At 40.4% G+C, this 23,938-nt stretch overlaps 1 protein-coding gene across 3 annotated transcripts in view; it reads right to left on the bottom strand.

Annotated features, from left to right (window-relative positions):
- The window catches only part of FAM13A (family with sequence similarity 13 member A), a 2,572,531-nt gene that overhangs the window by 103,076 nt on the left and 2,445,517 nt on the right, over positions 1–23,938 (bottom strand). For all 3 annotated transcript variants that reach the window (XM_044061451.1, XM_044061452.1, XM_044061450.1), the window contains 3 exons: positions 13,474–13,694; positions 11,066–11,149; positions 8,937–9,032 (listed from right to left, as the gene is read on the bottom strand). In XM_044061451.1, the coding sequence (XP_043917386.1) occupies positions 8,937–9,032; positions 11,066–11,149; positions 13,474–13,694 (401 nt within the window). The remainder of the gene's footprint in view (positions 1–8,936; positions 9,033–11,065; positions 11,150–13,473; positions 13,695–23,938) is intronic.

Genomic DNA, 23,938 nt, shown 5'->3' on the forward strand with positions numbered 1-23,938 from the left:
ATACCATGGAATAATTTGAGATGATATGTAGAGAGAGAATCAGGAACTTGGAGTATAAGAAATCAACAAAAAAGATTTTACAGCTGTGAATAACAGAGTATACAAAAGCAAGTAGTGTATCCCGTGGTAGTGGTGCTGCAGTAGCGTTGTCGCCTCACAGCAAGACGTTGTCCCGTTTGATCCTCAGCTAGTGCGTCTTCTGTGTGGAGGCATGCGTGAATGGGCCTTCCTTCGTTGAAGGTAGTGCGTCAGAGCTGGTAACTCGGCAAGTAAAAATCCACTACCAAACATTAGCGGACTGGAGTTCGGCTGTGCGACCCCTAACCGGGATAAGCCGAAAGACACAACAAAAGCAAGTAGTGTAAGAATTAAACTACTAGAAAAACAGTAGAAAAGATGACCATATCAATAATGAAAAAGACAGGGAATTAAAAGGAGGTCCGTACTCCAAAAATCCTCTGACTCCACAACTTCTTCAGATACTGCTGAGAATTCTTCATAAGCAACCTGGCATTTTGGCCCCACCAAGATGCCTACTTGCATATGCCTCAGAGGAACAAGGAAAATGCAGACCATTAAGAATGGTTGTGACTCAAGTTATTGAAAATCTGCAATCTCCTGGAGAGAATCCAGCAAAGGTCTACTAGAAATAATACCAGTCTCATATCTATTGGTTGCCAGTCCCAGAGAATCTAAAAGGGGACAATAACCTGCAAATGAATTAGCAAACGCTCCTGAAAGGCTAATATCAAAATACAAACAAAACTACTGGATGCCTCTCCTGAGGCTACCACTATCAGAGTAATGGGCTTGGTAAACATCGTGCACCCCCCCCCCACACACACACACACCAGGCAGATCAAACAAATAACAGTAAACTGATACTGAAAAAATCTCCCATAGGTTTTGAAAATCAAAATATCCTGACTGACATCCTTCAGAGTTAGGGCATCCTCAAAGACCCCTAGGAAGCACAGGAATCATGGACTACATCATTACCATGTCGAACCTCCTCACTTCAATATTTTTTTAACTCATTACAGTCGAGTGACGCCTCCAGGCTACTTCTGCGGTTATATCCTACTGATCTCTAAGCTTCAAGTATTGCTTCTTCATATTTCCATTAATTCCAAAACCATGTTGTATTCAAAGTATTCAAATATTTCCTCTTAAAGCTTACACAATCGCAGACACAACTGTACTGATATTTGACCTCTGTGTAGTTTAGGTAAAGATATATTAATTGTTGTTCATATAATATTTATATTGTCATAAATTTCAAGTTTTTCTAACTATTTCAACAACCAAGTAACACAGACAGAATTGCTTAGCCTCACCTCAATGGTCTCATCTGAATGAACAAAATGCTGATTACAGTATGCGTGCAGCTTGAGAGGATGCTCATTGTTTACAAAACATTACAAACATAATCGTTCCTGTGTTTAGTGTAATTTATAAAAACCTGTTTAAGATGCCGAACCTAAAGAAAACCACTATAAAAATAGCTTGTGCTGAAGAGTTGGAAATTTCCATTTATTTAGTAACCTCTACAGTTTCAGAGATATGCACACTTGTTTGAAATGTGAGGACAATTTTATTCTTTCAAAAGGCTTAGGCTCCAACCACTGAAAGTTACAGTGCAAACTTCCAGAGATCCATGGCAGGAGAACTAATCCTGCCTTTCACGGCCTCTTTTCTTTGCAAAAGAAGTAATCTGAAATAACAGCATATTCTTCTGCAGACAGAAGAAATCCTACTACCCTTTTGTTTTACATTTTCATCAGAACAGCCCTCGCCCAGAGGTAATCACATACCTTCTAGGTCAGCGAGGTGAACACCCATGCAGCCATAAATTTGATACACTTTTCAAGCTTTTTAACAGTTTGGAAGTTTTTTTCCCCAAGTGCCTTCAACCTGCTTAAAGGGGAAGGAAGGAGAATACAGACGGGGTACTTGTGCCCGTGGTATGAGATGATCCAAAGTAATTTACTGGCACTATGTCTACCTGAAGAGGAGTTTCCAAGCAGAGAGACTTCAGGTCCTAAGAACCCCAACCCTATTTCTTCTTCCTTGTCTCCTGCTTCATAAGTCTCAGCCCCTACTAGAAAAGGACTTTGTATTTTTTTAAAAAAAGCACTTGTTCTGACTATCATCGTGGCCCAGTGTTACAGTCTGTACAGGCACATGGAAATAACCAGGAAAAAGCTTCTTCAGTCTTAATATAACTCTTTCAGGCACTTACATTTGCCCCCCCAAAAGGACCTGAAGCCACTGGGATGTTCCTAACTTTCAAACTCACACTATTAGTGTAATGTAGTACTTCTGGTCATGTCTGCAACCCAGAGAGTATCCAAACTGCAGAGTTAAAGGCTCAATAAACTGCATGACATGCAAAAAATATATATACATATGTAGACATTGTTCAAAATGCACTGTTGCAGGGTTCATTGCAGTAATCACATTATTGCCTTCCTCATCCAGAAATAACTTTGATAGTGGTAGCCCATAGAATCATAACATGTTGATACGTGTCCATTTGCAATAGCAAATATAACAATCAACAACAAAAGATTCAGAAAGATGCTTTTGCCCAACACTGTAAAAGTCTTTACAGTCTTTACCAGGAGGCATAACTGATTCAGTCATCATCTTTTCTGTGTTTCTGCAGCAGCAAAAATTGACTTGTTCCAAATCTTGTTGTGGAGTTTTACACAGTGCATGTAACTACCACAAAGAAGTGCACAGACTATATAGCTTTTTAAAGCCCAAGAATCACATTGGGTAACTGGGGAAAAAACTGACCAAGCTTTCCTCAAGAAAATTCCTATGTAACTGTGGGAATGACTGAGTAACAAAAAACTGAAAGAAAACCAGATACTTTACAGAAAAAAATCTCCTCAGATCAACAGTTTTATATTAAAATGATCACCCCAATTTCAGAACTTCAGGGATCCATTTCTTTACAATAAAAATTACTGCTGCCATTTCACACTCACCTTCAACAGATACAACTAACGGAAAAAGAGTCATACACTTTTCCCCCCTCATCAGTCAACTTACGTAAAAGTTTAAAAAAAAGGCAGACTTCATATTTAGAAAGAAACCTCCAAACTACTTAAGGTCCGTTTCAGACTGTCCATATTACGCTGCTGTAAATCAGCATTTTTAGATCCATTAAATCAAACTTATCAACAGCCACAGTGTATACAACCATTTGAACAATCTGAGATAGGGACTGGACGTATATTAAATCAGAATGAGCTGCTAATGCCCATTTCCCTCTCAAAATAACTTCACTCAGACACTGGAAGCTGCTTTTCATTCTTCCATCTTCAAATTTTTGATCTAGGACACTCATACAGACATTATCAAAATGATGACATACACCCACACACTTCCCAACTAAGGTAGAAATTCATTTTCACACAACACAGCAACAGTGATACCCCAGTACTCTCATGTCTAACCCTGAAATTCAAAAATATCTTCATTGCATAGTAAATTGCATGAATCATTTTATGAGATGGTAAGAAAATGTGACTCGGAGACAGAGATGGCCACAATGAGAAACGTCCATCTCCATCAGCAAATCTTTGAACTGTCCTTGTTTAACACTAGCATTAACAGACATAATGGCGGCACTGTTTACCCTAGATTCTTATGCATTACTTTAGCAAAGGCATCCCTCAACATTTACTCACCCACAATCAGACAGACACACATACACAGACCCCCTCAATACCCCCCCCCCATAGTCGACTGGATTTACAGACACATTCACCGATTCACCCACACACATGCTAAGATAGAGAGAGACACACACATACATATGGACTCTCGATTCCGTACGTAAACCCCTAGTGTAACTACACAGGCAGACGGACACTGTCTCTCACTCATCCAGTTTCACTGATGTCTCCAAAGACACACACTCACTCTAACATCCATCTCCCCATATATCTTCATTGAACTTACCTGCACCTTGACTGGTTCCATTTTCTTTTAATGGTGCTAACTTTGTCCATCAACCATGGAAATTTATTTAGCCAAGCAAGTCTCACAATAGCTTGGCAGGATAAATCTGGAGTTGCTGGCATTTCTGGGAGACAGAGCATGCATGGAGCATTAGCTTCTCCCTCAGATTGCATCATTAAAATGCAGCTCGGCCAGCAGGTCAATGAGGCTCCCACTAACACGAAACCTCAATGGTAAGACAGTCTATGAATCAAAGGGTTACTGTCAAGGGGAAGCTGCTTGTGTATGGTCTCCTGCTCACAGTATTCCCTTCTTAATCGCTGTCTAAACGCAAAAAAAAAAAAAAAAAACAGCTCAAAAGTAAACATTTACGACAGCATCACAAAATGCTGCCTTGTACAACAATCTTTCACTCACTTAATGTTTTCCATCAGTCCAGCCTATTTAAAATGTTCTGTGTTAGACAAAAAAAAGAGCAATAAAACATTACACTTTATCTTTCACAGTCAACACTATAACCAATGAGAAATGCTATTAACATCGCAGTATTCTCTCTCCATTTCACAACAGAAAACTGTAACAAAGCCCTGTCACACAAATATGCACAGCTTGGCAATCAACATAAGCATAGCAGCCTAATTTAACTCACATTTTATAAACTCCATTCAGGCCTTATTAAATAATAGCAACTATACCCCTCTAACTACTCCAACAATTCCTTTCCATCACTCTACCTTCTCATTCCACCCCATCCAGACCACTTTCATCAAAAAACTCCTCCTATGACTAAAACCTACTACTCTCGCAGTTGACCAACTTCCAAATGAATTTCTTACACTAGCAGCTGACTGCATCGCATACCCAATCTCTTTACTTATTAATTGCTCTATATCAGAACAATATGTATCAGTAATCTGGAAAATCTCCCACATCATCCCTCTCCATAAAGGTGGCCCATCCACAGATCTATCCAACTACAGACCCATTGCCATACTCTCCCCCCTTTAGCAAAATACTTGAAAAATGCATACATTCTCAACTATTGACCTATCTACTACAAAATGATAGTCTCTCCAACTCACAGCATGGTTTTAGACCAAGCCACAGCACCACAACAGCCCTTTTAAGTTTCACAGATTCCATTAACCACCACAAAAATAATAACAACCTTGTCTCCTCCATTTTCTTAGTCGTGTCAAAAGCATTTGACACGGTCTTCCATCAAAAATTACTTCAAGAGTTAGCATCCGTACATCTCTCACTATCATCTATCACTTGGTTTCGCAGCTATCTGTCCAACCAACAAAGATGAAATCTCTGTCCTGCTACCTGTTACAGTAGGGGTCTCACAAGGCTCTGTTCTTGGGCCATTGATCTTTTCCACCTTTACAAACTTACTTCTGCATCCACACATGCTACTGCAGTGCAATATGCGTGAGTCCACTGTCATCCGCACCGCCCTCTCCCTCCCAACACTCCTACGTAACACCCACAAAGTCTTCTCAGACATACAGCAATACCTCGAAGAAAATCAGCTCATACTAAATCCCAACAAGACAAAACTAATGATATTCTCTAATAATAGATCCACAAAACCCACTAGCCTATTTTCCATCCTCTCCTCCAATGATACTAAAACTGAACCAGTAGACAGTACAAAGTTGCTAGGTATCATTACAGACAGCTCCTTAAAATATGATAAATGCATAGCCCTTACTATAAAAAAGGTTCATATTAAACCTGGCTCTCTGTACTGGTCCAGAACATTCCTCACCCCTTCCACTAGACTAGCCATAGCAAGAACACAACTTCTGTCCATATTACTGTATGCCTCCCCCCATCTTCATTAATCTTAGAAAATCTGAACTGTCTAAACTAGAGAAATGTTACCATAAAATAGCTTGTTTTGCTGCTGGCCTCCAGAACAGAACACACCACACTGCACAGCCCTAAAACAGTTACATTGTCTCGAACTACCTAACCTACCATCACTTAACCAACTTACAATTGCTCACATCATCATACATCAACCCAATGCCTATCTAGCTCTGAAGAATCTTGTTCAACCTTGTTAACACCACCAGGTCCTTCCGCTCAACCAGCAAACTACTTCTAAAAGTTAATAAATCTAGCAACTCTTTTGGTGACTCTTTATTCGCCAATCAAATAACAAAACTATGGAATAGCACTCCCCAACACATACTTAATACCTCCACTACTTCCAAATTCAAACTCCTTCTGAAAGAACACCTAAACAACAAATGGCTCTGCTCCTATTTCACCCACGGTTAGGTTCTTCCCCCCTCTCCCTGTCCACATTTCTCTACTTCAACCTCCTACTAACTTTCTCAACTCTCCACCCACCTGGCACCTCATATTTATTCTGTTACAATAAAGCTCGTCTCTCCCTTCCAATAGATATTGCTGTAAAATTAGTACACATTGTATCTGCATCTATTATAAATCCATCCTACTATGTTTCTGCTTGTATTAATACCTGATGACTAAAGATGTCTGTAACCATATTTACTGTAACTGCAGTTCCTACTGTCTTTTAATAATTACTGTTCTAAACTGTTATGTGTGTATTACAATAATTGCCATTGGAGCTTTTCTCCCCGGGCCTCCGCTGAAAATGGACTACTAGCCCAGTTGGACCATCTCGGTAAACAAATGTCAATAAAATAAAATAAATAGCTAAAATAATAAAATAATTTGTGCTTATTCATTCACCGCAGAAGAGGACCACTTATGGAGCTGTTATACTCAGCAAATGAAATGGCTTCAAAATCTGTCCTGTCTAGCCCCCTGCAGTCTAGCTGATATCCCATGCCCCTCAGGGATACTGTTTAGTAGCTAGTACAGCCAACTTTACCCTGCAAGAGACAGGAGAGTTAGATGCTGCTGGAAAACATCTGAAACAAACTACCTAGTCCTTGGCACTGCTGATATCAAAAAACAGAAGAGACACAGAAAAACAGAATATGTTCACACACAATTATACTTTAAGTTGTACATACTTTATCTGACGTCACTCCTGGCTATGAGAAATTTCTCCAGCTATGCCTCAGTCCCTGTGAAGGTGAATGCTAATCTAATGGTAGTAACTGCATAAGGCTCTCATATAAAGTCAGCTTTCTTCACTTCCTCACTTGTTCAAAACTCGTTACAAAAACTAGTGATTGTAGTAGAAGACTATTCTTTAAATTAATAAGTATTGTCTCTGCAACAATAACAACAAAAAAATACATATAACTGTACAAATGTACAAAAGGAAGAATAGTAACTTTACGGTAATGACTACTCCAAGTCTCTGCTATTACAATGTGTATAAATATATACAACTGTGCTACACATTCTGAAGTGGGTACCACTCAAACAGAAAATCACAGAAGCATAGCTAGAGTTGGGAGAAAAGGCAACTGCCTCAGGCACAAGGTGTTAGGGATGTGACCATAAGCACCAAGAATGGCTGATTTCTTTTGTTGTTTTTTTTTCCTCCTCAGTTCATTGTAAGGGCATTACAGAGTGACATGGCACCCCAAAAATGTGCCATATTAGAGGGGAGACCTTTTTTTGCTCTTCATTCAAGGGACACCAGATCGAGAAGTACTAGATGGCAGATGAGATAGCTACGGCTCTGGTAAATCATAACATGTGACCTCACAAGCAGTATTATCATAGCAAAGGGAGGAGGACAGTTACAAGATCCCCTGAAGCGCAGCCTTGCCAAAAATCCTGTCCAACTCATTTTGTGGCATACAGAGGTAAAGCCCTGACTATGACTCAGATGACCTGAATGTGACAAGTGGCATAGGTATTGGAACAGCCAGGTAAGGGAGGATGGGAATGAGCAGCCAATCCTGGCTGACCCATAATTAGAGTAGAGGGAGATGATTTAATTAGGCTGCGTGGCATCAACCATAAGGTGGATTGCATAGCATTAAAAACAGCCAGCACCAGGGACAAGGGCTTAACCAACCCATGCCAGTGACAGTGGAAATCAAAAAGTGGGTGGCAGCACATGCATGAATGGGGAGGGTGTATGAGGACACAGAGATGATGAAGGTGCTCATTCCATCAGCATCCAAGGAGGGAGGATAGTACTTTACAAGAAACGCCCTTTTTGCCAAGATACCTGTGAGGGTACAAACTAAATCCATCTCTGCCTGGAGAATAGCCTCTCTGACTGGACCTTACATCGGTGCTGGGGACACCAAGTACAGTGGAGTGAATGGAGTTAAGTTCAATATTTAAGGTTTAATGGTCAGCACACATGTGGGTACAAAGTAGATACACGAGTAAAAAAAAACTGTTCTACACCTGGAATCTCTAACTTACACAGTGTTTTGTGAAAGTATGGATGAAAGATATCGAGTTCCGGTTTCTAATATACCGTGGGCAGACACATTCTTAAAGTAATCTGATGTGGCTATTGCCTTAGTGCAATGAATAATCATTGTGTCTTGAAGAGGTTTCAGAATTTGCCACAGAAAAAAGGCAATAAAATGTGACAACTATTTAGCTTGAGTCGGTTAACTGACTTTTTTTTCATTTCTGAAAGGTACAAAAAGTTGATCAGTATTTCTTGTATAGTACCTCAGTTGTTTGTGAACAAGTAAAGGATGCACATTCCGAACTGATTAAGAGTTAATGCAGAAACTACTTCTGGCATAAAAGATGGATTTTTTTTTTCACAAACACACTTTTTCACTGCACAATACAAAGTAAGGCAGTTTATGAATGAGAAATTATTACTCTAAAATCCTTCTGACAGAAGCAAAAAAAAAACAGAAAAAAAGTCTTCAAAAGCAGAGGTATTTTGACTTTGTTGAATCTGCTGGTTCAAAAGAAGCACACAACACTGACAAAAACAAGCGTCTGAGAACACGAACACTGGAAATAAAACAGCATTTAGTTAACAGCATTGACTACAGAACTGGAATCAGTACAATACTTACAATAATAGGGATTGCTGTTGTTCTGGCTAGCAACTGCTTAACCAGCCGGTATCTGTCATACATTGGCCTCATAAGTTGGCGCGCATTCTTTGCAACCTGCAAAGAGAAGACAAGAAAAACACATCCTAATGAGTGTGATCAGCTGGACATTTCTGTCTTTGGCACTTAATTAGACTATGACCTTTTAATTACAGTGCATGTCGCCTCACTAATGAGTGTCCTGACATAAAGGGATGGCTGTGCTGCACAGAAGGTGGTCTCTCCAAAATGATTTGAACTTGAAACAGCACTAAGCATCACTTGCAGTGTTCAGCTTACACGTGCCTCACTGCACATTAAACCACTATCTCTAATACACAGACAATCACTGGTCTTGTGGAAAAACAAACAGTCGTACCTGATAATACCAGGAAATCAGCAAGTCAACAAGATGATACGTCTTGCTGATCAGTTTAATAACCTGATTCTCTGTACTGCATCTCCAGTCAAATTATGGAAAACATGAATGACGTTCATCTCAGAATTTCAAAGCATTTCAGAATGTTATTTTGAAAAAAAAATGCTTAAAGTGTTATAGGTATAAACACATGTTGTTACCTCTTTATTAAACTATGTTTTTTCTTGCAAACGCTAATACATTTATTTTTTTTTTCTCACAGCTAACAATCAGTGGGCCTCCGTGCCTCTCCCTTAATCATTGGGTCTACCAACTCTTCTAGGCCTCCCCAGGACTAATCAGATTAAGGTTGGCCTGGTGAGAAGACGGAGGTATTTTGGGACAAAATATTTTCCATAACACACTGAGTGGGGAGTGCAAGAGGTGGCCGCAACATTCCGGCCCTCATTTCCGCAAGGAGCTCGCACTGCTATGCTGCCCCACCCACCCTCGGAAAGCACTCTACAGTTGTGTGCCTGGCCAACCCAAGGGAAATCTGACCACATTGTGTGCCCTTTGCATATAAACACCCCCCCCCTAAGGACAGGAGTGTCTGCCTTCCCTGTTAGCCCCTCAGACATTCGAGCCGCTAACTGAACCCAAATCACCTGGGCTGCAGTCATGATTACCTCTGTACGCCATATCACTGGCTGGCAAACTGAAATTTAAAAACAAAATACAGTGTGCAGGAAATGGAAGTGGATTTTTGACATATAAACTGATGCAAATTTCTGAGAAAACTAATAGTGCTAGGAAGCAGATAACAAAACATTGCTAGTTTGCTATCTTGACCATCTCTGAGAAAGCAAAAACATTTGCTTGATTACTACTGAAACCTTCCTTCCCAATCTCATTTGTTAGAGGTTCCGGAGATCTCATGAATTGCCCATTTACCATTGTATATGGAAGACAGATTAATCATTCTAAACAGGGTTGTACAGGGGTGGAAGGAACTCCCCAAGAACAGTGTACAAAGTAAAGCCAAAGAAAGGACCAGTGGGGGAGATTCAGATGAAAGTTGTTAGATGCAGTAGCCAAAGAACAAGGCCAAATACTCTAAAATCTATAGTGCACAGACTGCAAACAAAAATAACAAACAGAACGTCAGAGGTTCTAGAATGCACAAAGTAATGTGGGAACTCTATGACTTTGCCAGTGTGAGTGATCATATGTTTCTCACTCTACAGAAAAGAGAAAGGCTGCTAGAAATACAAGGATCCATGCTCCATGTCTGGAAGGAAAGGCCAAAGCCATAGAAAGTGTGTGTGTGTGTGTGTGTGTGTGTGTGTGTGTGTGTGTGTGTGTGTGTGTGTGTGTGTGTGTGTGTGACAACTTTACACTCTTACTTGATTGTATCTGTCCAAGCTAAAATTTTCTTCAAGTGAATACCAGTGTTCCATAAAAGTAACCAGCTATGTTAACACTGACAGCAGACCTACAGGACTACAGCCACCTGCCCACATCAGCTTGTTACACTGCTTATGCAAGTCTACAACAGCCATAGACATGTGTGTATACATGGTTTGTTTACACTGTATATGTAATATGGTACTTTCACTTCTGGTATTAATACTTAACTGCTTGCTTAACAACAGCTGAACGTCTTCACCCTCCCCAAATATTCTTGTAAAAATTACCATGACAGGCTCATATGATGTAATAAAAAGTAACACAAAAATGCACATATACATACTGGTCTTCCATGAATGCTTTCGTAATACAGCAGAGCCTTCTGGAGGGCTACCTTTTCTTCCGCAATCTGGTCCCTTGTCATCTCCTGTAAACAGGTAAAACACAGAGTAAACTATCAGACATGAATAGGTTATAGTCAAAATCACATTAAACTTATAATACAAACTGTTCCTAAAAGGGGAATGCTATATGATTCCAGGTCTTGCCCCTGAACAAGCTGTTAATTATTGCAATGCACAGGTATGTGCAGCAAAAAGTCTAAAAACAGCAACAAGCATTCGTAATGGAATGTGTCACATCCTTGACTTATACAAAATGCTGTTGAGGACAGCAAGGCATAATTCCTAGTCATAAGAACCAGTGTAACAGACACATAATTAAATTGAAAAAACTACACTTCCTCCTCCTTTACAAAACATACATTTGGAGGGATGGCATGCGTTAGTAAAGAAAGATATTACAATAACATGGAGAAAGGCAGCAAACAAAATAATGGGGACCAACCTCTTTGGTATTCTGATGTTTCAAAGCCTTCTGTCCCATAATAAAAAAAAAATCTTTAAAACTATATTCACATTTTGAAGTGAAACTTGTGAGAAATCAAGGTTTATGCAAACATCAACAAGGCTTGTAAAGTAGAAACAACTTTAATAGAGAAGTCAACTCTAAGCTGAGTCAACAGTACCATCGCCCAAATTTCAGCCTTTTCTAAAGTTTAAGTAACAAGCTGACAAAATACCTGAGGGTAAAAGCAGCAGTCAAAACTGAGCTTACATTACTGACCGACAAAAGAGGCAACTTCTTTTGTTTACATAGTGTGGCCCACTAACAGTCTCTCATGGTCCTTCCCAAACATACAAACAAAAGCACTTGTGCCCAAGCAAGAATTCTGTATTTGCTGAAAAGTACAGACAGAAAAAAATATACCCCACATGTGAGATAAGCAGCCAAGTGGTTTTAAACAAACACTTCTTTAGCAAAAACATAAACCATATTACCAGCTTCACAGAGGTTTATCTATGGCTAATCCAGAAGGACTCCACATGTGGAAGTTCCTCGATTAGAGATGGCATCTTGACAGTGAAGCTAAATGCATCTACTTGTCAGCTAACTGCTAAACCATAGAATGGGCTCCATGGAAAAGTTTCGGTGAGCCAGGTAGGCTAGTAAGCATGGGTGACTAACCTGGTGAAAGGGATGAAGAGTGTGGGTAGACCTTTATCTATAATTAGAAAATCATGACTGGTGGCTTGTAATAAGGCAGTAATATCATCACAGTACGACTGGGACCAGTACTACATGCTGCTGAGTGCAATAAGATGTTTTTTTCTTAATGAAGCTAGGTACCTCCATTTATTCTTGAAGGAAAAAAAAAACAAAGATTCTAGAAGGAGAAGAAGAAGATCTGATCTGAGCCAAGTTAAAAAGACTGACAATATATCATGAGAATGTTACATAACCTATGACTCAAGTAAATTAAGATTGTAATTAAAGATGCAAACGTTGAGCTGGGCTATGCTTAGATCTTCTGAGGTGGATGCTGATGGGTGTGAAACACTGGGTCAGAAAGGGTAAGTACGAGGTTCTGGGCCTGTTTCTATATCACCTGGGCATTGACAAAGTGAAAGATGGTTGAGAAGAAAATTTAAGACGAAAGGCAGTAGATAAATGACAGAAAGTTAAGTCCTGTTTACAAATGTCTGATGTACAGCAAGCAGTTTAAAGAAGTGATGTTACTACTTAGAAGAAGACTATCAAACTGAACAGCAGTTTTAAGTACTAGGGAATATGATGGGTGTAAAATTGTAGCTGTGGTTATCAGCAAGGTAATGAGGTTAGGTATGCAGTGGAGAGAACTTCTGTACTGTAAAATACTTAGGAAGGAAAGTTAAGGAATGAGAAATAAACTGAAAATAATGTACACATTAGTAGACAAAGGGCGGGGCAGAAGACAGCATGGAAGACATACTGAGTGGTGAAATGCCAAGAAGGATAATGGTGGTACAGGATGGAAGGGAGCATACAGGAGTTTATGTGAGAGTCTATGAGAGAGTGAAAGAAGAAAAACAATGATGTAAATGATATAAAAGTGCTTTTTTTTTTAACTGGAGTATTAGCAGTAAGAACAGGGCAAGGTATGAAGTATGAATACATAATTAAGAAAAGTGTGCCTTAGAAAGAAAATTAAGTTAAATAACAAAAGATGTAATACGAATGTAGGAACACTGCAGAAGATGGAACATATGTAGCCAAACATTTTCTTAGTCTGGTAATTCTTTTAAAATATATGCATTACACAAAGTTTTGGTATTACAAGTTGCCCATAAATAACCAAAATAAAAAGGGAGGAAATGCAGATACACAAGAACAACTCATCTGCAGGAAAACCTCTGCAAACTTCTGTCCTACCTTAATATCTTCTGGCCGGGCCATCTCAGTCCTTTTATCTTGCAGTTTCTTTTGAATGGACTCCAGCGTTGCTTCTGTAGCGGGCTTCATAGCTTTTTCCAGTGCCTCTTGTTGTTTCTCTTGTTCTCGTTCAAGCCGAGACCCAAAGCTTTTAGGAAGAGTGTTACTACGCTGGCGTACCTGAGGAGCCAGGTCTTCCTCGGATTTTTTGAGTTTGTTATCTTGAGAAGAAAAATTAAGGCAACATTAAGTAACTCTTCAATTCAGACAGTAGTGCCCAGCAGTTAATTACATCTATTTCACAAAAACAGTAAGCCATGTGGAGATAAACCAAGCAAGCCTTTATTTATTCCACCAAAAGTACATCTCAGCCCTACAACTTCCTCATATTATTACAATTACTCTTTGTTTTCTGCATGTAGGCCTCTTCAAACATTTCTCATAAAATACAATGCAGCACATGGTACACATGCAAAGGGAGACTGAACTGGTCTCTTAGAGCAGCATATGGATGATCACAATCTTAGGCCACTAAAACCTATCACTGATAATAACTACTACCTCTACAGGCACACCGACTTCTGCTGATGGATGTGCAGCTTAAAGCTAAATTAAACACGTAGGGCAATCAGTGCAATTCACAGTATATACTTCTCTAGTGAAAATAGTTCTTCTACATGACCTACTGGTGTGGAATCCTGTGGTCAGGGAAATGCTGCTGTGTGCCTGGTACAGTAATTTAATGGTAGACCTGCTCTTACTCAACTTCTGAAAAGTGAACTCAGGGAGGGAGAGAATGTGTATGTGTGTGTGTGTGTGTGTGTGTGTGTGTGTGTGTGTGTGTGTGTGTGTGTGTGTGTGTGTGTGTGAGAGAGAGATCCTCCCCTTTGGGGGGGGGGGGTTACAAAGGTTATGAAACACAGAAATGAACCATGCTACTAAAACAGCTGTTGTCGAAATGCAAAGCTTGTCCTTCACAGGAAAGAAAATTACTTTAGCACTTTTGTCCATTTCATTACAGAACTTCTGCAATAAAACAGATGAAAGTGTGAAATTTATGCGAGAGTTAACTGTGGCAACTTTTTGCGGGTATGTATTCTGTAGTCTTCTAGCGTGGCTGTGCATCCATTTTTATTGTGTGTTGTTTATGCTATTTGGAAAATGTTCTTTGTTGGCCCACATCTGCCCCCTAGCTCATGGCAGAGCCAAAACTAGTCGGTACAGCTACCACGAAAGACCGCTGATGCACTCCTGATAAGTCTTATTCTTGTTTTCGTGGAATCCCTATGTTAAAAGTGAAGGGTACATAAACAGTGTTGCATCTGATTTTACTGACCACCTTTGGCACAACAGCAGGGAACATACATTCTGGAAGCCACCATGTCCATGCTGGTCTCTCAGAATGATGTCCTAATTTTGCTGTCGACTCAAGTTCCTAGCCTGGCACACTTCTAGTTTCGGAAAAATATCCGCTGAGGAGTGAAGAACATAACACCAAGAGCCATGAATACTTTCTTCTTGCTCACTGTTTTAGAGCTTGGCTTTTACTTTAGGACCAAATTATTTGGTCCCTTCAAATGGGGAGTCAGTGAATGATGTCAAAGTTTTCTGCAGAGTTAAGTGTCTGAACCAGACGTGCTGGTGAATTGTTTTGCCTATCCCAGCTGTCTACACTGTTCCATTGATGGCATTATAAACTAGATGCACAGTAAAGATAGAAACCATAAAAATGGTTGCCACCTGAGACTAGTTTCCTTCTTAAATCTTCATGCGGCATCGACATGCATATCATCTGCTAATAACAAGGGAGTGGGGATGCAAGGGGGTTACCACCTGCAAAACTATATTTAAAAAAATATTTGTGAAACTGAGGGTTCACCTGATTGAATTCATGGAGTTGTAACTCAAAGATGTAGGTGAAGCAATCCAACAGCAGATACCCTGAATATTTCAACCATATGCAGAAAGACAGCCAAGGAAATACCAACCGTACTCCATCTATCCTGTACAACCAATCTCAACTGAGCAAGTGAAAGGCTTTCCAGCAAATTCTGACTCCTCCTTCAGGATTCCCCCAGAACTAGCAAGATCTGGGAGGGAAGGGCCATGGCCAAGCAACAACAGAGCACTCCCTGTCCAAACGACAGCAATCCCAACCAGATCCAGGACGGAGTTCCCATACTCCCAATCCACTCTTTGGTGCTAGATGATCCATGGTTCATCAAACTAAATCCCTGAAGTCAACAAGAGGCATGGAAGCAGGCAAGAATAGTATTCTCTCCAAAAGACACATGATACAAAAATCTCCATTTAAGACTCATCTATTGAGTGGCAGGTAGAGAAAATGCTGTGACCATCTCTTACAACAAACAAGGTTTGCTACCTTAAGCCCACTTCAGGAGAACCATATTGACTGTCCTTAAGGCCACTGGAGGGAACTGGAGGAAAAGCACAGAGGTTGGGTGCAGGAATGCATCACCTGAAAGAGTACCATGGCAAATTCTCAAATCTGACAGACAAAGTTACCAAAAGAAATAAGACCTCTCCCAGCTGTGTGTGTGTTTGGAAGAAACAGACTTTCTAGCATAATGGGATGAAGACAGGTTCTACTGTAATTAGGCAACTTGCACTAATAAGCCCTAAGACAGCTTTAGGGGTGAAGTCCCATACGGGGGGGGGGGTAGCACACACCAAACCAAGCTCTAGAGGGAGTGCCCCCCCCAGAGGTGGGAAGGAAGGTACATTTTCCAGGGCCCCCTTCTACTGAGATGCAGGGAGAAGGGCTTCAAGCCCACTGGAAAAGAGCAATGGTATCGGGTCTAGCAGCATGAGAGACTGCATTTTTGCCTTTTCCAAGGAAAACAGCTGAGTCTATCACCCACTTGGGGGGGGGTCTGGCCATGATCCTTTGATCCTTCACAGAAAAGCAAGAACATGACAGAGGAGTGGACGGTGACTCAAGGCGGCATCTCAACTTAGTAGAAGCAATACAGGCAAATTCCCCCAGAGGAATTCTAGCAGCTTCTCTCCATCTTTCCTCACCTTTTTCCCTCATTACTCAACATATGTCATGTACTGGAGGTGGAATCAGGCAGAGGTCCTTAGGAAAGCCCTTCTGGAACCAGGGCATGGACAAGTGAAGCAGTCTTGATCCTGAACCTAGGATGCCTGCAGGACCTCCTCTTCCTTCTGGAAGTGTGAGATGTCAACTGATGGTGCAAGGAAGGGACAAACATGACACTCAGGATGGCAGTAAGTAAAGACTGGAGCCTTGTCCCAAAAAGTCCACTTATGTCACATGTACTGTCCAGCAAAAGGCTGTCTAGGTCATCAACCAGTTAGAATAAATGCAACAAGCCAACAGAAGAGGGTACATGCCTGTATCCAATAAGGTAAATACAATTGGCAAGCTGAGGATGCATCAATATGGCATCCTTCCAAGTGAAGGCGATTCAATACGCATAAAATTCCATAAAACTCCATTCAGTATGATGTCCTCAAAGTTGTTTAGGCTATCGGCTACAGAATGCAGTACTTCTTGTCTTCTGCCTTGGGTTAGCTATGTTGTAGAAGTAATGCCAACATCCCCATGAAGATACAGAAGGCAAACAGCTCAATCTCAACACTGCTGCACTCACCCCTGTCAAATGACCATCCAATGATGGATTTGCTTAATGACCAAGGCAAGCAGTAAAGTAGTCACATGCTTTGCCCCTTATGCCAGTGGAACAGAATTGCAGGAGACACCTTCAACTAACTGGAATTAGTGAAACGGTTCTTCTACAGGAGCAGAAGCAGAACAGAAAAGATAAAAGTTATGTCCTAGAAATGGAGAAAGTTTAACTATGTGTCACTGTACAGCCACTATCTGATTCAGAAGGACACTAATCAGCCTGGGCTTGTCGAGATCATGAGACCCAAGGACAGATGCTCTCCCTCTTCTTTATATTAAAAGATGAAGAAATACCTGGTATTGAAATATGCTCAGTTTCACAGCCTAGAACAACAGTACCACCTACTTTCAGAAGGGTCCATCAAAGGCCTTTCTGAGGAGAAATAATATATGTTCTGTTTGTGGTTGATCTTGCAAATTACAGTCAAAAAGATGGAAAAGCCCTGAAGTAAAAACGGACATACATTACCCACCATTTCTAGAATCTGCCACCCAAAATTAACTGCAGCTCATCCACGAAATAACCATACTCTATACATTTTGGGGAGCACACCTATGTTTCCTTTCAGAGAGACATCACTATCCCAGAGTTGTCCGCCTTGAACTCTTGACTGTAGAACATAGTCTTAAGGCAATAGGTTACAGAAGCAGAGAAAGCCCTTACGGTAGTAGCTGGCACTAAACTACTGCAAAAGTCTGTACGTTTTCACTATCTAAGCAGGGGTCATCGTAGAATCTCTACTTAACACACATCTGGTATCCTTCCACTAGAGGGACAGGGGGAGACATGAATACTAAAAAATGAGATTCGAGCTTGTGTCTGGCTTCTACCATAAGGGCAGAACTCCACAACCACTTCTCATAGAACATCATGACTGCCACCATTTGATCCATAAACAAGAACTGAAAGCAGCCAGTGCCCTATGAAGTTAATATTTCAATAGCTACTTTAATGGTAATATTTACCATCACTTGCCTGACAGAAAAAGGGAAAATGACTTTCAATAGGCAGTTAAAAAACAACCAACATTTATTTGCCACTCTCTTACCGAGTCATATGAAGGATGCAGGTAATTTGCACTCCATGACAGGGAGGTTATTCACATCACAACACTACCAAATAAACGAAAAAGTTTGGACAGAGCCCATTATCAGATATTCAGTCAAGGGGTGGTATAACATACAGACTTGATGTCACTACTTTTGGCATAGTTGCCGATCATATGACAGGGAATACCATGCAGTAAGATTGCTGGTGAATGCACATCACTGGTTGTCAGGTGTCAAAAGCAATTGAAAAAGCAACACAAGTTTTTTCCCTGTTTTGGAGGACTCTAAGAGCAACTCTACAACTTCAGAAAAAGACAAGAAAAGGATACTTTAGATGAACTATGAAAGTTATAAGACAGACGGAAACAAAGACTCAGACAATGCTCATTCATGTCTGGTTCTCTTGTCAGAGTCATGTCCAGATAATTAACTTTGGTCTCATGAATTACACAATACCCTTCAATCCCTGGTATTAAGTGCGTCAAATGTGGCACAGGTCTTCAGCATAAAATAACACATCATCAATAAAAGGATCACAAATGACCTCTCTGCCAAAGCTGTCAAAAATAAATAATGTGATTCTCCGAACAGGGCATAAATATATTAGAATATAAGGAGCCATATTCAGCCCACACTGCTGGTCCCTATTTCTGAGAATGACAACATCCTTCAAGACAAAATAAATGGCGTCAAACAAAACTGCAGTATTGATAATATAAAAAAAGACCAAAGTCACAATATTTATTTATTTTATTTTATATTTGTTTACCGGGATAGTCCGACTGGACACATATCCATTTACAGCGAAGGACCGGGGAGAAAAGGTCCACAGTAATTAACATAAGCAAAAAATATTTAAACACTTGATAAGAATACAATCATATATACAACATTTTGAGACATAAATACAGTAAAGCATCAACTTGGCAAAAGCATGCAGTTATATAATATTTGAAATATCCTATGAGAAAGAGTCTTGAGATTGAAGCATATATACATTACGTAAAATGGGAAAGGAAATAGTCTATGGTGCTATCCGCAGTGAAAGTTAAGTAATACATGGACATAGCCAGGTATTCATTAAGTGAGATTTGAGAGAGTTTTTGAACTGAGCAGTAGCAGAAGCAGAAGTCAAAGCAGGAGGGAAGTTATTCCAGGATCTAGCTATGTTATAAGAGAATAGTGCTTTCCCAGCAGTGTTGTTAGCTGTGGATATACACAGGAGCGATTTTTTGGTAGAAGGAAGGAGGCGATTTGATCTGTATAGAGTGAGTAGTTGGCTTAGTGCTGGTGTTCTATCTGGATATTTCAAAATATTGTGGGCAATTACTAGTTGATGGCAACTGAGTAGCTGGTGAAGTTCTAGCCAGTGTAGCTCCCTTAGAGCTCGACAGTGATGGGTTCTGAAGGTGGAGTTGTTCATAAACTTGGGAATTTTATTATAACATCTCTAGTCTAGTGAGATCACGTTTTCTAATGTGGGTAAGAACTGGTGCTGCATATATCAGAGTGGATAATAGGTGAGTTTGGGCTACGGTGATCCGGGCCTGAGTTGAGATAAAGTCTTTGTGTCTATATAGTGTGCCCATTTTTTATGGACCTTTTTGATGGTTTGTGAAATATGGACATCAAAGTGTAGTTTTTTTGTCAATTTCTACACCTAGGAGTTTGGTGTGGTCAGAGGGAGTGATTGTAGTATCATTTTTGGAAGTGATAGTAAAGGCTGGAGGGATAGGTATGGATTTGTTGGGGTGTGAAAAGAAGCACGTTAGTCTTGTTGGGGTTTAGGATAAGTTGGATATGAGTAATCCAGTTTTACAGAGAGCTAAATGATTCCTGAGTGAGTTGTTGTAGGGTGGTGAGTGATGGTGCAGAGCAGATAAGAGTCAAATCATCTGCATACTGTATAAGGGTAGCATGCTGGGTGGAGGTATGAAGATTGTTAGTGAATATGGAGAAAAGAAGTGGGCCTAATATTGAGCCTTGAGGTACATCTACGGTAGTTTAAAGTACATGAGAAAGTACGCCTTGCCATTGGACAGACTGCTGCCTATTAGACAGGTAGCTTTTAAATCAAGCAATAGTCAGAGGGCTAAAGGATAGGGAGGCTAGGGAATCTAGCAGTAGAGAATGTGAGACCATGTGAAATGCTTTTGAAAGTTCTAATAATATAGCAGATACAAAGTTGTTGTTGTTTCTGTGTTGGTTAACCAGGTTGGTGAAAGAGAGGAAAGTGACTGTTGTGCTATGGTGTTGCCGGAAACCATGTTGAGTGGAGGAGATGAGGTTGTGAGAGTTCAGGAATTGCATGACTTGAGTGTGAATACATTTCTCATGTAGTTTAGACAAGGGAGATAGAAAGGCTATGGGGCGATAATTAGACAAATCATAGGAATCGCCACCTTTGTGAAGAGGAGTAATGTATGATACTTTCCATAACTGCGGGATACAGGCTTCCTGTATACAGCGGTTGATAAGGATAGAACTGGGTAAGCAAAGGATTCAGCAGCTGTTAGGGAAGTTGGCTGGTAGATAGTCAGTGGCAAGGGTGGTAGGTTTCAGTTTTAGGAGTGTTTTAAAAGTAGATGTAGGAACAGGTGAGAGAGCAAAGGAGGGGATGTTATGAGGGCATTTGTTTGGGATATTTAAATGGATGTTTTTGGATAGTTGGGAGGATAGCATTAGGATAGATTCTGTAAAGTGGTGATTGAATTGGGAGGCTATGTTAAAAGTATCGTTGGTGGAGCTGGGAGTGGGGATGGTTGTTTTTCCAGGTTTTAACAAAGAATTGATGGTATGCCAAAACATTTGGGGATCTTTAGAGTGTTTATTTTGGGCACTAAGGAAACAAATTCTGTTTATCAAGTTTGGTTAGTTTCTTGGCCTGACTTCTAAGTTGCTGGTATTTGTTCTTTGATATGCTAGTGTTTGCCCTCTTCCAGATTTTCCAAGCCTTATCTCTAGACTTCAGTAGGGCCCTTGTGTCCCTACTGAGCCATGGGGCATAGTTTGTCTTGACTCTAATTTTTCTAATAGGTACAACTGTATTAAGGACATTAATGAGAGTACTGCTGAAGTAGTCGACGGCCTTGTCTAAGCTTAGGGTTCAAAGTGGTTTCCAGTTACTTTGTTTTAGAATGTGGTTAAGGTCCTCTATATTTAGCTTACGATCATCTCTGACTTGTCTATAAACTATGGGCTTAGATAAGTTAGTGCGTTTACGTAGGAGGAATGTGGGGAGGTGGTCAATTAGACTGTCTGGCAGGCATCCAGTCTAGTAGTTTAGTTTGTGGCAATTTACTAGTGTCCAGACTAGTATAGACTGTTTAAGGTTTTTTTGATCTATTCTAGTGGGTTGTTGGATGAGTTGGGAGAAGCCATAGTGATTGATATGGTTAGTGGGGTTGTTAGAATTACAGGCTAACCACTCAGTATTTAGGTCACCTAGCAGGATGGTTTCTTGTGGAAGATTATCTGTGGTCCATTGTAAGATTTCCTCAGTGGTGGGAGAGTTGTTGCCAGGAGAATGTAACAGCAAAGTAGACTGATTTTTTTGGAGTTGTTTATATGTAGAACTGAGCCTAAGGTTTCGGCATTTTGAAATTTAGGTAGGGGGGTTTCTAGAGGTTTTATGTTAAGCAAGTGATGACCTAAAGAGAGAAAAATACCGGTAAACAGAGTTCTGACATCTAATGTGACCAAACAAAAATGCCCTCATTTTATATGTACACCACCTGTGTTGTGCATAGAGCACTGTGATTACTCTGATACTTGGGAAAAATACAAGCTTATTAGGGGTCTATATTGCAACAACCAATGCTTAAAACAGCGAACAATGTTACATCGACACATTTACAGTGAAAGCTGAAAATGTCAAATCCGAAGAACAGAGATTTCTTTCCTAGGGAAAGAAATTGCTGTTCCAACCCCTGCAAAAAAAAACAAAAAAAAAACACATTACACACTTCCAAACAGATACACACATACCCAGTCCTAATTATACCCCCCCCCAAAAAACAGTAAACAACTAAATACACATATGCACATAACCCAAATATACATTTAACTAAAAAAAAAGAAACAAACATTTTAAACCATATGCATTTACCTTAACCCGCACCCTAACCCTAAGGTCAGCAACTCTCACACATTCACATAAAGAGCTCCAAACACACACACACTTACCTTAACCCTAACTCTACCCCCCCAAAACAAAAGTAAACAACTGAAAACACATACACATGGAACTCAACCATATTAAGTGGTCAAGCGACTTCTTTCCCAGGGAAAAATTTCGCTGAACAGCCGCTTCGCTGTTTTGCCTGTTTGCTCTACATGTGTAGATGAAAACGCATTAGACATAATGCGTTTTTGTTGAACTCATAGGAACCCCTTATTAGACACTTTTATGATAGAAAAGTGCTTAACATGCTTTTAAGTACCTCCTGAGATAAAGGGAAACATTCCCAATGCTCCATCTAGTCAGTGTAGCAGTAAAAATTTCAAAGCTACTAGAAAAAAAAGAGTCATCCAACCAGTCCCCCAAGACCTGTTAGAGTCCAAAGTCTGCTCAAGATTCTTTTTTTTCATGAAACATACAAAATTCTGGATGGTCACTTTTCAGTCCATATTGCCTATACTGAGGAAGGACGATTGGATGTGCTCAATAGATTTCCAGGATGCTTATTTGTTAAGACAGAAAAAAGAACTCCAGGAACTTTCTCCATTTCTGGCTGGGAGCCCATCACTATCGGTTCAGAGCCATGCCTTTCGATCTCACCATAGCTTCCAGGTTGTTCTCCAAGATCATGGCAGTGGTGACAGCACATTTGCATCTGCTAGAGATCCAAGTTTTCCCCTAGCTTGACAACTGGCTCCTAGCTGCTGCATCTGACCATTACTATTACACCATCCAGACATTGTGCTCCAGTGGTTGCAGAAGTTAGGGATAACAGTGAATTTTTCCAAATGCCACTTTATACCAGCACAAATAGAGTTTGTGTGGTGCCTCATCTTTAACAACTTACAGATCTCCAACCTTCCCCAAAGCAGGATTTTATTGTGTTTTGTAGCAATGCAATAGCTTCATCATCCTTCAGTCCAGAAAAACTGATCCTACAACTGTTGGGTGTGATGACTTTTGCAGTATTGGTGGTTTCTCTAGCCGGGTACCATACAAGAGTGCACCAGTGGACCCTAGTGGCACAATAGTCTCAGAACAGGCATTCACCACATATGAAGGTTTAACTCACTCAAATCTGCAAACAACACATTACTCAGTGGATTAGTTCATTATCTGTGGTAAAAGGTCACCCGTTTCACATGGACTCACCAGTTGCAGTAGTAACCATTAATGCTTCCCTTCTAGGGTGGATGGGGCATTTCGAAGGGTGGATGGTTCAAGGTGCATGCTCGCCTATACAGGCCAATCTACACATCAACATCTTGGAGATGAGGGCGGTCCTCCTAGCACGCAGGACTTTCATTCCCAAAGGTGTGATAGCCATACGTGTACAGACAATATGACAGTGATATGGTACATTAATGGGGAGGAACCCATTCTTATCCACTTTTGTCCAGAGGCCATGAGGGTCTGACAATGGGCGATTTCTTTCAAACTTTCTAATGGTAGTGGTATGGCACATAAACATGGAAGACCCATTCCTCTCCACTTTGCCAAGAGGCCATGAATGTCTGGCAGGGAAGTAAATACTGTGGGAAGAAATAGCCAGGGAATTTTTA

The sequence above is a fragment of the Protopterus annectens genome, chromosome 2.part0, assembly GCF_019279795.1.
Source record: "Protopterus annectens isolate FY-2018-M chromosome 2.part0, PAN1.0, whole genome shotgun sequence".
Lineage (NCBI taxonomy): Eukaryota > Metazoa > Chordata > Ceratodontiformes > Protopteridae > Protopterus > Protopterus annectens.